This window comes from Phyllostomus hastatus, unplaced genomic scaffold (genome assembly GCF_019186645.2).
Source record: "Phyllostomus hastatus isolate PE091 unplaced genomic scaffold, TTU_PhHast_1.1 phas_scaffold_317, whole genome shotgun sequence".
Lineage (NCBI taxonomy): Eukaryota > Metazoa > Chordata > Mammalia > Chiroptera > Phyllostomidae > Phyllostomus > Phyllostomus hastatus.
Window position 1 is genome coordinate 47661 of NW_025334023.1, and position 15985 is coordinate 63645.

A 15985-nucleotide genomic window follows, 5' to 3' on the forward strand; every position below is an offset into this window, starting at 1 on the left:
TTGCAGAGCCTTCAGTGCATCATGTCCATTAGCAACACATCCCATGTTGAAGTCACCACCTTCTTTTTGGTTGGGATGCCAGGGCTGGAATATGCACACATCTGGATCTCCATCCCCATCTGCAGCGCGTATGTTCTTGCTCTTCTGGGAAACTGTACCATCCTTTTTTGTCATCAAGACAGAGCCCTCCTTGCATGAGCCCATGTACTATTTCCTGTCCATGTTGGCCCTGCCTGACTTGGGTTTGTCCTTATCCTCTCTGCCCACCATGTTGAGGATCTTCTTGTTCAATGCTCCTGGAATTTCTGCCAATGCCTGCTTTGCCCAGGAATTCTTCATCCATGGATTCACGGTACTGGAGTCCTCAGTGCTCCTGACCATGTCATTTGACCGCTTTCTAGCCATCCACAACCCCCTGAGATATAGCTCCATTCTTACTGCTGTCAGAGTTGCCAAAATAGGGCTAGTATTGTCCTTTAGGAGCATCCTCCTGGTTCTCCCCTTACCCTTCACTTTGAGAAGGTTGAAATATTGCCAGAAAAGCCAATTATCCTATTCTTACTGTCTCCACCAAGATGTTATGAAGTTGGCCTGTTCTGACAACAAAATTAATGTCATATATGGCTTTTTTGTAGCACTTTGTGTTATGGTAGACTTTATGCTCATTGCTGTCTCTTACTTCCTGATCCTCAAGACTGTGCTGGGAATTGCATCCCAGAAGGAGCAGCTCAAGGCCCTCAATACTTGTGTTTCACACATCTGTGCAGTGATCATCTTCTATCTGCCCATCATCAGTCTTGCCATTGTCCATCGCTTTGCCCAGCATGTGTCTCCTCTCTTCAAAGTTCTCATGGCAAATGTTCTCTTACTTGTGCCTCCACTGATGAACCCAATTGTGTACTGTGTGAAAACTAGGCAAATTAGAATGAGAATCATACCAAAAAACTGGGCTGGCCTGGCAAAGGGGTACAGGGCTATTCTTCTTTGTGCATCCTAGAGGGGATGACTTCTGAGCAGAGATCTGCCATTTTTCAAAAATTGTGTAGCTTTCATATATTATGTAGTTCTAGTTTGTAAAAACTAACCCTATACAAGATAGATAACTAAAAACAGGAGGAACGATAGGAAGTTTAAGTGATTAAAGCTTTGCCTTGATAGGCCAAAATGACTGCTTTTGAATAAAGACACCTTTTTTTTTATCACTGAACCTTTGCCACTGTAGTTTTGCCTGCAGGGCATCAGTGGGCAGCAGGATCCCAATTACTGTTCCATAACATATCTCCCATTTAACCTCTTTGGAAGGTACATAGGATGTGTTCCAGGAAAACTAGGAAGCCAGCTGTGGAATGGGAGGACATGAGGTCTGAGGAACAGTGAACCCAAAACAGGAGAGAAAGTACAGGCTATTCCCAGCTGGGCACATGAAAAGTATCCAGTTGTGATTGGAGCTGCAGAATTAAGGCTGCTGGGAGGGAGGTCTCCCAGAAAGGAAAAAAAAAAGTAATAAATGTATATCTGTTGGAATACTTCACATCGTAGGTCTCTGACAAAAAAAATTCAACTGTCTTAGACGTTTCAGGGAATTTATTTGCTCTTGCAACAGTAAAGATGTGGGTCTGGTTTTACGTAAGAGATGTTTGTATAACTGTGTCACCAGGGACCAAGTTTGTTTGAATATTTGCTCTTGAGATTCTGTGTCTCATCTTGATCCTCTTAAACTTAGCTCCTTTTATGGACCCAAGATATTTTTGAGCAGCTACAAAGATTAAATGCAGCAAAGTTCACACTCACGGAGAAAAAAATGTGTGTTTTGAATGTCTTAAAATTAATTCTAATTATGTGTAAAGATTTCATTTGACCCAAGTGAATATTTCAGCATATAAGTACAGGAAAACAAAAACTGTAAGCTTACTGGGGGAGATAGCTTTAATGTATATATGGAGTGATGGAGAAGGCTGGCAATGTCAGATGAAAGATACCATTCTGTGCCATGTATAATGCACTCCCATGTATAATGTACACCCACATTTTTGGCCCAAATTTTCAGTAAAAAAATCTTTTATTTTAATATTTAAACTTATTTATTTATTTATTTATACCTCGAAACAAAACCAATTATCACATTTCAGGGTATTATTTTGTATATGCATATCATTATTGCTTTCTAGAGTTACATTTTTAAGCATGAGCATAAATAAAATAATTAAAAACATGTATATAGATATGTGATTAGTACTACCAGTGTATAATGCACATCATTATTTTCCCCTCAAAAAATCAGGCAAAAAAGTACACATTATACACAGCAAAATGTATTGCTTCTCATACATTGTATTCAGTGCCTTCTTTCTTAAGCCAGATACTGTCTTAAGGAAGTTCCCAGAACTTAATAAAGAGATTAATACTGTACAATAAAAGGATCTAATTCTTTCAATCTAAAAATCACATTTTAGTAAGATCCACAAGATATACACCAGATTGACTGAAATTAGAGAAGTAAATATTTAATATTGTTGGAGATTTCATAAGAAAAATGACTGTTGAATTAGTAGAATATAAATTATTTCTCCATCATTTTTACATAAGTAATATCTATGGAATTATTCTTATAAACCAAAACCAATAATAATAATAAGCAAAAACAATAATAATAAAATTGATCACTTAGTATATATAGGACACTTTCTATATGTCTTAGAAACATTTCATGCATATCTATAATTTAGTCAGTGATGGAGACACTATTTTGAGTTCCATTTTATAGTGAAAGAAAATGATGAATAGAAATGATATGTAAGTCATCCTAAATCACTTAGATCGTACATAGCAGAACCAAAATTAGACACCAGAACTATAATGTTGGACTGAAATTTACATTCATATCAATAGGTAGTTAGGTGTTAGGTGTTAGGTGTTAGGTAGTTAGGTGTTAGGTATTATGTGTTAGGTAGTTAGGTGTTAGGTGTTAGGTAGTTAGGTGTTAGGTGTTAGGTAGTGGTGTTAGGAATTTCATGAATAGAAAGGGTGTGAAAAACATCACTGACCTGTATCCTTCATGCTAATCAAAGAAACTCAAAGCAATAAAGAGAAATGGTAACATTTGAAACTACAAAAAGGTCTGCCACAGTAATTAAGATATTTGAAATTAAATTGTCCAGTTTTTTCAACAAAGAAGGTCAGTAGCCTATAGACTTGGGCTGCATAACATGGAGCTATAATTATCTATTTTCACATGTGTTAAGTATAAATGACAATCACTGTGTTTTATCCCCACTTTCTTCTGTTATTCACGTACTTTAGTTTGCTTCTATATGCCCTGGGCTTTTCTTTTTTTTGGAACAGAATCTAGAAATTTGTGAACAGTATCTGCAAACTCAGTCTTCGAGCTCTGTGTATAAATTGGGATTAAATGGGATGTATTCTTTGAAAAGTCCCTTAGGTGCTAGAAGCCTCATATAACATGCCCTCCACTTGCTCAGAAAGAGGAGTGCATGCTGTGCTACTTGGTGCTTTGTGTAACTGTCGACTGCTGTGGAAGAAAGAGCTAAATCAGCTGCTGATTTGTGGTGAATATGTGTGGGAAGAAATGAAGAGATACATGGGCAGAGCAGTCTGAGAACTGGACCAGGGAGATAAACAGGCAGGGAAAAACAGATAGATATAGATATAAATATAGATAGATTATAGATAGATATAGATATACAGATATAGATATACAGATATATAGATATATATGGAATTTTTTAAAAGATGATAAGATAATCTTTAAAACCTTCCAGAAATATCCAAGGCATTTAACATCACTCTATCAGTTGCACTGGGTGAAATCAATTCATGGCAATAGGAAGACATGAGGCCAGAAAGGACCTACTGTTGACAGTGGGCTCCTACTGTTGTTCCAAAATAAGCATCTGGGGTGCAATAGCCTTGGCTTTGGCCATCATCTTTCTGCTAGGCATTTTTTTCACTGGCCAGCTTGTCTGTTTTTATGGAATACAAGTAAGCATCAGTGTACCTGGCAGCAACTTCGCGCTCTCGCGCGCTCTCTCTCTCTCTTTCTGTTGGACTTTGCTCATAAAAGATAGGGGTTTTTAAATTTGTTTTTTACCTCACTATGTTTTCTATATTTAAAAAGATAATTAAAAATGATAAGTGAAACTGTACTGAGGAGAAAAGCAAGGATTCTATGCTTTAATTACAACAGTCATACCACACACCCAAGGGTAAGTTTCTTTCCTTCATTCTGAGTGGCTTGGTTCATTCTGCAGCATTTCTAATGAAGACACCATTTGAGTGCCTTTCTCCTTGCCCTTTAGATAATTACAAAATAGGTTCTTCTCTATTGAGACACTGCTATTCCAGAGAGCTACAAAAATACCTTTGTTAGGATCAAAATCATATGAAATGTTCAGGGTTTTCTATGTAGATTTCTAGTGTCTTGAACTGTTGGGAGGAGAAGTAACCAAGCAAGTGTGTGCTCCATAGCAGTGGTAAAATGAACACAGGTGAAATTAATAGGTGCTCTGAGAGTACCTGATAACAGTGTGGATACCGAGCAAAAGTGGGCAGATGGCATTAGATAACTCTCCTTTTCCTTTTTCCAACTGATCCCCTGTGTGGTGTGTAAATCATGAACAATCAACTGTTTCTGCTCCTGGCCAAGCATCTCAAGGAGCCAGCACTTGTCTGAGAACAGTGACTGTGTCTCATAATCTGATTTGGTGTCTGAGAGATGCTACTGGATGTGGGTCAGAGTTTTTTACATATCTCTATGGCAAATAATGAGTCAGAAGAATTCAGGTTTTCATTGTGTGAGTACCTATACATTTAGATCTATGATTTATTTTTTATTATGGATTACTTAAAGGCTTTTTTGATTGCCTCTGTAGTGTGTTAACTTGGCAGTGGGCACAGTCTTGATGTTTTCAGAGTCACTTGAGGAAGTGGATTTCCCAGAGTGGATTCACACCTTGTTCTCTTCCAAAGTGAATGGTGAGCTCTAATTATTGGACCTCTGCATTGAGTTTGCTGCAAGCTGCCGTATTTGGAATTAGAACTCAGTCAGCAGGCAGAATGGACTGTGTTCTTTCTCAAGCTTTTTTCAAGTATGAATTATAGAACTGTTGATTGTGAATTCAAAGTTAATAAGTCAAAAATAAGGTGCACTCAGACAGAGGAGAAGGAAATTCGCCTATCTGTACATAAAGTCATTCTAGAATATACTGAAGTAATATCTGCACTGTTTAGTAAAGGCATGAAAAAGATGAAAAAGAGGCTAAATTTGTTGATTCATGAGATGACAACTAATAAAATAAGTGTAGTAGACAGCTTTGTTGCAAGATCAAAGATATTTACAGTTATATTACTATCATCCAGAATCAATAAAAGTAATGTATCACATTTTGAAAGTCATCAAGGCATAAAAACAAACTTTTTTTAGTCAATTGATTATTCATTCTTTTTTCTATTTTTTTATTTTAATCATTGTTCAAGTAGTTTTCTCCCTTTTATTCCCATTCCAGCCCACCCACCCAACCCTCCCCACTTCCCTCCCATTTCCACCCTCCCCCTAGTTTTTGTCCATGTGTCCTTTAAATTTGTTCCCGTGAACCCTTCCCATTGTCCCCTGAAATTCTCTCTTCTCTCCCCTCTGGTCACTGTCAGTCTGTCCCCTATTTCAGTGTCTTTGGTTATATTTTGCTTGTTTCTTTGTTTTGCTGTTTAGGTTCCTGTTAAAGCTGAGATCATATGGTATTTGTCTTTCACTGCCTGGCTTATTTCGCTTAGCATAATACTTTCCAGCTCCATCCATGCTGTTGCAAAGGATAGGAGCTCCTTCTTTCTTTCTGCTGCATAGAATTCCATTGTGTAAATGTACCATGATTTTTTGATCCATTCATTTACTGATGGGCATCTAGGTTGCTTCCAGCACTTGGCTATTGTAAATTGTGCTGTTATGAACATCGGGGTGCAAAGGTTCTTTTGAATTGGTGTTTTAGTGTTCTTAGGATAGAGTCCCAGCAGTGGAATTGCAGGGTCAAAAGGCAGATCCGTTTTTAGTTTTCTAAGGAAGTTCCATACTGCTTTCCATAGTTGTTGTACCAGTCTGTAGTCCCACCAACAGTGCACTAGGGTCCCCTAAAAAACAAACTTTCAGGCGAAGCAGGTTCTGTTAAAGTTTAGGAGGCTACAGAAGAATTTTTTAAATGTTTGCTAAGGGTACAGGAAAAGCATTCTGTGGAAGAGCAGGTTTTTGACATCGATGAGACTGGCTTATTGTGTAAGGATATTGGTGAATGAGCATATATAATGCAAGTGGACTCCAAAACTCTTGGCTTTTAATCATTTCAATGCTGTACAATTAATTATTTGTAAGAACTATGCATAAATGAGGTGTCTTTAAGGAGAAACACACATAAAGCATGATTGTGTTTTCATTGATTGGCAAAAATGTGACAAGAGGTTACAGGAAGCTAATTCTTGCATTTCCCCCAGGAGCAATGGTTTCATATTCCCTAATTCATTGCTCACAGTGACTTTATAGGACATTAACAAGAATAATAAGAATTTACTATGTGTTTGTGTGAATACATATATGAGTATATGTGAGTACACACACACAAACAAACACATGTGTCTTGCTCTCTCATCTCCCATGGGAGACCTTATGGGCTAAGGGAATCTCTCTGAAGCAGAGAAGTTTCAGGTCAAAGAGGGGTAATGTGAGTAGAGTAAACGTTTACTTCATATCCTTTCTACCTGCCTCTTCCTCTGTGTTCCATCAGGGCCCTGTAAGCTTTCATCTGGATGCGGAAAATCTCACAAAGGTATTTTCATACATTAGTGGTTGTTAACTTGGTGTTTCCAGGGAAGGAGAAGCACTACCTCTTGTTCTGTCATCTTACTACCATAAACCTTACTTTTCTGCCTTCATTTCCTTAGAAGCCAGAGCTCCTTATGTCTCTCTCTTAATGAGTCAGAGGCAGATGAGACACTGGCGTCATCAGAGACCTTGTGTCCTTTACAAAACTGGCCCTAGGGTATTCTTCTATTGGACGCTCCTCCCAGGCAAAGAGAAGTGCCCTCATAAAAACCAGGCAGATTGAGTCAAGTCAGAGATGGGGTTCCTGATGCTTGGTCTGGTGAGTCTTCCCCATGTCCCAACTCACAATGTATCCTTACTTTACAGTGATGGATGAAGGAAAAGAAGGAGCATAAGAAAGGAAGAGAAGAGACACAGGGTAAAGTTGAGGGAAAGAAGATGAAGGCTGAAACTTAGGAAAAGAATAGAACCACATTTAGGAAGGGCCGTATTATACTAGTAAATACATTTGGATTTTACCTGAATCCTTTTCTTGTGTACTTTAGAAAAAGTAATTTGCTGATATCTAAAGAATGTTGGATAGCGTAGTACTTTTGGAATAGGTTCTAAATGTTTTAAATGAATTACCTGTTAAAAAATAAGAACTTTCTTATCTGCATTTTATAAATAAAAATGCTTATTATTTACTTTTCTTTGATCACAGAGTGAGTAAGTCTTGAAGTTGGTTCCAAGTCTAATGGCAGAACTCCTGCTTTTAAGCACTGCCAAGTACTGTGCTGTAATAAACCCAAGGAATGGTGAGGGTTTGAAATAGCTCTATTAGAATGAAGCAAATGTACTGATTTTAAAGATACTAGAGAAGTAGAATCAGTTGTATTTCTTCACTGTTTGGAGAGGAGAGGAGGATGATATTCAGATTTTTTTATCTAGCCCATTCATTGAACAATAATGATGTAAGACAAACAACTTTAGAAGTTCGTTTTTCTGTATATATCTTCTAATTATTTCTATGGTTATTCATATCACTGTCTTTGTACTTAATAAACCACCAAGGCCCCATTGCAGAATATAACTACATTGATGGATATAATTCCCTATAATTTTATTTTTGATCACAGAATATAATACCATTTCCCTGTAAGAACAATAACAACTAAAAAACTTCACAGAAATGGAAAGTAGCCTATTCTCTCCTTTAATAATGGGCTCTGCACCTATTAGGTAATTTTCTTATATATTGTGAATCTATTGCATGCAGGTATGAAGAAAAAAGAAAAACATTGTCTTTCTAACTTTCAGAGACTATTGCCTACAATTGTGATTTTCAGAGATGTTACTTAGGTATACAAAACTTTATTTACTAAAAAAAACTTGCCATTGGAACTTACACTGATAAGGCACAGAAAATTATGCTTCCATAATTGAATCCAACTGTCATTCCTTATGTTGTCCATGTCACACCTTTTTGGAGTATTCATTGTTCCATTACAAGGTAAGAACATTATACTAGAAAGACTATTCTTTTGGATATTTCATAAAGTGTTTCTCACAAATATTTATCCTTAGATCCTTAGTGTCCTTAGGTCCTTAGTGTCTAAGTGTCCTTAGGTTCTTTTCTTTTCCAATGCTTACATTTACTACTAGGAGTTCCCTATTTCCTCATCTACTTTGTAGTTTCCTTTTATTACTTGTCTATCATAGACAGGATACTTTTCTTGGTTTTGCTTCCCATGTATCAATGTCTTCATAATACCATGATTGTCTTACTGAAATTGTGATCATAACTATCATTTCTCCTCTGGAATCCTCCAGTGACACAAAATGATGAAAAGACACTTTTTACTACAAAACATTTACACATAATGAATGGTCAAATGCTTTGAAAATATGCCTCTAACAAATTCTATAAGTAACATACATGAAATTATTTAAAAAACAGTATATATAACATTAAAAGTGATCAATTTAAGTTGTTTAGAATATGGTTTCTATCTAGTCTCTTCTTCAAAATATTTACCATGTATTGTAAACACTTAAAACCACAATTGCCTCAAACTCATAATGAAGACACTGACATCTCTTATTCAGACAGATGGGAGCTTAAAAGAGCTTGTGTTTGTATGAATATGTGTGAAGGAGGGCGGATGTGTATATGTGACATAATGGAGGCATGAATTATCTTTTTCTTATATCTGACTGCATTCTCTTTTCATTTCAATTTACTTATATCCCCTCCACTTTCTACTTTCTTTTTATAGCTCTTTAACTATAGGCATTTCAAACATTTGGCAAGTCATTTAAACTATTTGAGGTTCAGATCCATATATAAAAACAGAGTTCAATATGATTCCTTATCTGTGTTTATAATGATTAGAGATGATATTTTCCTAGGTTTTGGCATCATTGAAAGTAGTAGGCAGTATCTCAATAAATAGTAGTTGATAATACTGTTTTCACTATATTTACTACTTATTTTATAATAATAAAGAATAAGTATTAATGAGTGGGTTGGTTTTAATCTTTTAGATTATTTGTTTTATCCTCACCTGAGGACATGCTTACTGAATTTTAGAAAGAGGGAAGGGGAGGGATAAAGAAAGGGAGAGAAACATTCATGTGAGAGAGAAACATCAGTTGGGGGCCTCTCATATGTGCCCCATACTGGGACTGAACCTGCAACTCAGGCATGTGCCCTGACTGGAAATCGAACCCACAGATTGTTGGTTTATGGGATGATTCTCCAACCAACTGAGTTACACTGGCCAGGGCACATTTTTTAGATTTATCTTTAGTATTTGAGAACACATCTTAATGAATCTGTGTTTTCATCAAAACTTTCTAGCCATCTTGTATGTTGACACTTGAGTGTTACTATCCAACCAAATGGAAACAATAAAAACAACTGTTTATGGAGCACTTTGAATGTCAAAATTGAAAGTAAATTATGTTGTTGATGATGGGAGAAGGTAATTAATGAAGTAGGTATTAAGGCAAAATCTTAGCATAATACCAATGAGGTAGCCATTGCCAATGAGACCATTTTTCTGAAAGATAAAAAAGGTGCCAAGAAAGATTGATATATTATGTAGAATCTTTTATTACAAGCTACTGCATAACTTCTTTTAAACCCTTTTCACTGATAATTTACTTCTACACATTGTTCTTATGTATTATGTTTTTAATTGTGTAAATGAATTAAGAGAGAGAATATTCATCATTGTATGCTGTTATTTTTCTTTAGGTTTGAAACATTGCTGTTTTACCTGGTGTCCTACAGATTGGCAAACATACATTTATAAGGAACATGGACTTACACATTACCTAGCAGGATGCCCTCTCCCAACAACACCCAGTTCCACCCCTCCTCCTTCTTGTTGCTGGGTATTCCAGGACTTGAAACACTCCATATCTGGATTGGTTTTCCCTTTTTTGCTGTGTACCTGATTGCACTCATAGGGAACCTCACTATTATGTTTGTCATCCAGACTGAGAGCAGCCTACACCAGCCTATGTTCTACTTCCTGACCATGTTAGCTACCATTGACTTGGGTCTCTCCACAGCCACCATTCCTAAGATGCTTGGAATCTTCTGGTTTGGTCTTAGGGAGATAATCTTTGATGCCTGCCTCACCCAGATGTTTTTCATCCACATCTTCACTTGCATGGAGTCGGCAGTCCTCTTGGCAATGGCTTATGACCGTTATGTGGCCATCTGCAACCCACTCCGGTACAGCACCATCCTCACCAACAAGGTTGTTTCTGTGATTGGTCTTGGTGTGTTAGTGAGGTCATTTGTTTCTGTTATTCCATTTGTATTTCTCATTTTGAGATTGCCCTTCTGTGGGAATCAAGTCATTCCTCATACCTACTGTGAACACATGGGTCTTGCTCGTCTGTCTTGTGCCAGCATCAAGGTCAATATCATCTATGGCTTGGGTGCTATTTCAATTCTAGTTTTTGATATTATAGCCATTGCCCTTTCTTATGTTCAGATTCTCCGTGCTGTTTTCCATCTCCCATCCCGTGAAGCCCGACTCAAGTCTCTCAGCACATGTGGTTCACATGTTTGTGTAATTCTCGCCTTCTATACACCAGCCCTCTTTTCCTTCATGACACATCGCTTTGGCCGAAATGTCCCCCGCTATATCCACATACTTCTGGCAAATCTTTACGTTATAGTGCCACCAATGCTGAACCCTGTCATATATGGAGTCAGAACTAAGCAGATCTATGACCATGTGAAGAAAATATTATTTAAAAAAAAATGTAGTTAAAAAGGAATAGCACCTAATATGTATGAGATGGAAATTTTAAACAGAAAAATACCTTGTTATATTAAATTAAGTAAATTTAAATGTGCTTGACATAAATGTTTATTTACTTTGGCTCCCTTCTTTAAGCATACCAATGAGTTCAGAGAATGAAAATTTAAGCTTTGTTATCCAATTTGTGTGACAAACTATGACTTACAAGTTTTTCCATGTGATTTTTATTATCATTTTCAGTACACATAAAGTAGGATTTATAGAATGTGCCACATTTTTTGTGTGCATTAGCTACCTTATATTATTATTATTATTATGGATGTTTTAAATGATTCCCACTCCTTTTTTATTTCCAAGCCTCTCTGTAATTGTTTCCTTCACCCTTTCATCCTTCATTATTGTTTTCCTTTTCTTTTCTTCTCCATCATCAGAAAACAATCTTTTGTTTCAATGACTGTATTATAATATCCTATGATTTCATAAAAAATATTGTAAACATACAAACTTGTGTCATAGATTAAGTACTGATTTTGTATATCAAAAGAAGGTGACAAGCTACAAACAGATCCATTATAAGTTTTTGTATAGAGTTTGTTGCAAATACATTTATGTTTTCCTAACCAAACTATGGTGCAAACATAAATAAAGGAACCACTTACAATCTAGAGAGTTTTCTTACTTTCATTTGTTCTGCTTTCTAACTTATTTTTAGGGTCATTTTGTAGTTGTTTCCTTTGTTGTTTTTCTTCATAAGATTTCATCAGTTAAAGAAAACTTGAGTTTAGTGCTAGTTCTGTCTTTAATGTATAAGTTTCAAAGATCATGAATTTTTTAATTTAATAATATAGTTATAGTTTTATTTCAAAGATAAGGCATGATGGCTTAATTATGTAATTGCTTCTAGAGTATTACAGTATAATGTCATGCATGTTGGTAACAGTAGATACAAAAGAATTATTAGCCATTAGTATTATCAGCATAATTATTTTTATTATTCTGTTTTGTTTTTTATTGTTACCTTTGACAACAATATTTTTATTAGAGATGTATGTGTCTTTTTCTTTTTGTATCTCCCTCACATAAAATACCATGAAACTGATATTGTATAACTAAGTACTACAAATATGAAATAAAATATAAAGATTATGTATATTATATGTACATTATATATATACACACAAGATATAAATACATAACTAATTTGTTGATATTTTAAAAAATCATTGTTATTGTGTTGAAATTCTGATTTAAGGGAAATTGCAAAACTGCTAGTTTTCTCTAAGTCCATCACAAATTGCATTCATATATGTATATGGCATTACCTCTTAGTCTTTAGAACAAACATTTTTAATTTGGAAACAATTATTTTCAGAATTTATTCTTCTCTTCCTCCATTTGCAATATTAGGGAAGTTATCTCCATAACCTTTTGTCATTTCTGCTCATAATCTCTTAATCTTAATTAAATGTTCCTTTTCCATGTATCCTGAATCCTAAATTCTTCCATCAGCTATGTCATAGCTCTATCTCTGATGTACCTTTATCACAAGCCATTCTCAGTCTTCCAGGCCAGTGGATTTAATTTCACAATTATCTTTTTGATATTTTCCTTTCTATCTCTAACACTATGGTTTTATTTGCTATTTCTAGTGGCTAGCACATGATATCTACCATTTCACTAACTTCTTCACACCAAACATCTCTCCAATGTTCACTTTCTATCACATTCAACATGTGTCTTTGTCTTCATTTTCTGGAGATATCTGTATTCCTTGGTAAACTCCTCTACAATTCAAGTTTACCAACTTTATAAAACTTATTGCCATTTTCTTCCTTCTCCATTTGCTAAATAATAGTTCCACAACAATTTTCTGGAATTTGCATTTTAATTTTTAAAATTAAACCTTTTTCTCTTTTTTGTGTTGTTCAATTGCAGTTTCCCAATTGTTCTCCCATTGCTCTCCCCTGCCCCTGCTCTCACAGTCAATACCTACCCCATCGTCATGTCCATGAGTCCTCTATTCGTGTTCCTTGGCTTGCTCCTTCCCCTATTTTCCTTTGTTATCCCCCTCCCCTCTACTCACTGTTAGTTTGTTCTTTATTTCCAAGTCTTTGGTTCTGTTTTGCTCATTCCATTGTTTTATTGCTTAGGTTCCATTAATAGCATTGAAGTGATTTTAAATTTATTGATAAATCAAGAAAGTCAACATCATCTATGGCTTATTTGCCATTGCTGCCCTCATCTTTTACTTAATCTTTATTGTCCTCTCCTGTGTTCAGATGCTATAAGCTGTTCTCTGTCTTCTTTCCTGAGATGCCTAAATCAAAGCACTTAGTACATGGGGTCCACATGTCTGCATCATCTTAGCTTTTTACACACCAGTGTTTTTCTCCTTTCTCACTCACAGGTTTGGTAGAAATGTCCCTTGCTACATTCACATACTGCTGGCCCATCTATATGTAGTTGTTCCTTGTTGTTTAAATCCAGTCATTTATGGGGTCAGGACTAAGCAAATTCAGGACCAAATTGAAAGAATATTTGTAAAGAATGTGTGACCCAGTTCTAGCTGGCATAGCTCAGTAGATTGAGCATGGGCCTATGAATCAGAGGGTTGCTGGTTCAATTCCCAGTCTATGGCACATGCCTGAGTTGCAGGCCAGGTCCCCAGTGGAGAGCATGTGAGAGGCAACCACACACTGATGTTTCTATCCTTCTCTTTCTCCTTCCCTTCCCCTCTCTCTAAAAATAAATAAAATCTATAAAAAAAAGTGTGCTCCAAAGGTATTTAAAAATTGATAAATTCTTTCAGGCTAATCTTTAGTTTGTACATCTCTCAGGGTGTGCAAAATTGAGACTATGTAAAGAACACTCAGGTACTACTTCAGCCTTTATTAGTATCTTCTAAACTCAGTCTCAGTGGCTCCTTTAGATAATTTGTCTCTCAATCAATTAAACTGTTTTTTTTTTCTCATTGAATGTGACCAGATTTAGGGCTAAGCAAAGGATGTAATGAGAATATTGAATGTGTGTGGGACAATGATGTTTTCCATGCCAGTAGTAAAACTTATGTGAGGTTTGATAGGAAGTGAGATTGCCTTTTTTTTTAAGATTTTGCTTATTTTTAGAGAGAGGAGAAAGGAGGGAGAAAGAGAGAGAAACATCAATGTGTGGTTGCCTCTCACACACCCAGTATTAGGGACCTGGCCCACAACCCGGGCTTGTTCCCTGACTGGGAATTGAACTAATGACCCTTTGGTTCACAGGCCAGCATTCAGTCCACTGACTCATACCAGCCAAGGCAGAAGCAAGATTTCAAAGGCATGCAATTCTTTAGGGTTTTTGCATGCAGATACCCAATTGCTCCAGAATTACTTGTTGAAAAGTATTTGCTTCATTGTTTTGCTTTTGTTGCTTTGTCAAAGATTATTGACTATGTTACATAGGTCTGTTTCAGGGCTTTTGTTTCATTTATCTATTTGTTGATTCTTTTGCCAATACAATTCTCTCTCAATCACTGTATGTTTATAGCAAACCTTGAAGTCCAATGTCAGTTCTCCAACTTTATTCTTTTCCTTTAATATTGTGTTTGCTACTTTTTTCTCCACATAAACTGAACATCAGTTTGTAATATTCACAAATAATTTGCTGGTGTTTTTATTGGAATTTTATTAAATTTATAGATCGGTTTGGGAAAAATACAATATTATCAATATAATACTGTCTTCCTACCTATGAACATACAATATTTTCCCATTTGCTTATTATTTTAATATATTTTCTCAGAGTTTTATAGTTTTTCTCATATTGCTACTCTACATATTTTTAAAAATTTCTACCCAAACATTTATTTTTTAGTTGGTAATGTTAACTATATTATGTCTTTAAATTCAAATTCCACTTCTTCATTGTTGCTATATAAGAAAAAGATCGGCTTTTGTATATTAACTTTTTATCCTGTAACATTGTTAAAATTGCTCATTACTTCTAGGTTTTCCTTATGATAAATGTAGGCCTATGTTCACACGAAGTCTTGTACACAAAAATTCATAGGTGCTTTATTCATAATAATATCTGAAATTCATAACACCTGAAAACAGAAACCAACTCAAGTATACATCAGCAATGACTATAGACAAATTTAGGCATATCCACATAATACAATACAACTCAGCATTTTAAAGGAATAAACTGATACATGGATGGACCTTAAGTAATTATGCTTAGTGAAAAAAGCATATGCCAGAAGAAAAGAAGCATATGTTCTGATTACATCTATGTAAACTTGTAAAAATATTAACCTAACAAACAGAAGCTGTCATTGCTGGGGAGAGGTGGGATGGGTTTCAAGGAAGGACAATAGGTATATCTTTCATAGACAACTGAGGAGATTTGAGAAGATAAAAGGTATGTTACTTACCTTTTATTATGACAATTGTTTCACCATTGGATACATATGGCAAAACATATTAAACTGTGCAATTTAAATGTGTTTACTTTGTTGTATGTGAGACATTAATAAAGTTGTCAAAATGCATTTTTAAAAATCCCTAATGACTGCCATTCTTACTCATATTATAAGCCAAAGGTATTAGTGTTACTTGGGTATTCTATATGTTGGGTGCATGAAATATCCTTGAACTTTCTGTCCTACTTTTTTTCCTTTGCATATCATTCTCAAACTATACTGGCTTCCTCATTTCTGGAGAGCATTATGTTAAGTGAAATAAGTCATTTCATTCAGACTTTAAGAACAGTAAAAACCTCAATGCTTTTGCTTTCTTATTTCTTCACCATACAATGCTCTTTTATCAAAGATTGCCTTGTTAAACACTTTGTTGTCTTCAAATGTCCACTCACATATCATCTGCAACCCTAAATATTCTGGTGAATATACCTT

At 35.6% G+C, this 15985-nt stretch overlaps 1 protein-coding gene and 1 pseudogene across 1 annotated transcript; both read left to right on the plus strand.

The window, feature by feature from the left end:
- LOC123805311 lies at positions 1 to 997 on the plus strand (annotated as a pseudogene).
- A 9155-nt stretch (positions 998 to 10152) lies between these two features.
- Positions 10153 to 11097, plus strand: LOC123805522 (olfactory receptor 52E2). The gene has a single exon (XM_045818153.1). The coding sequence runs from the start codon at positions 10153 to 10155 to the stop codon at positions 11095 to 11097; it is 945 nt and encodes a 314-aa protein (XP_045674109.1).
- The last annotated feature ends 4888 nt before the right edge of the window (positions 11098 to 15985 follow it).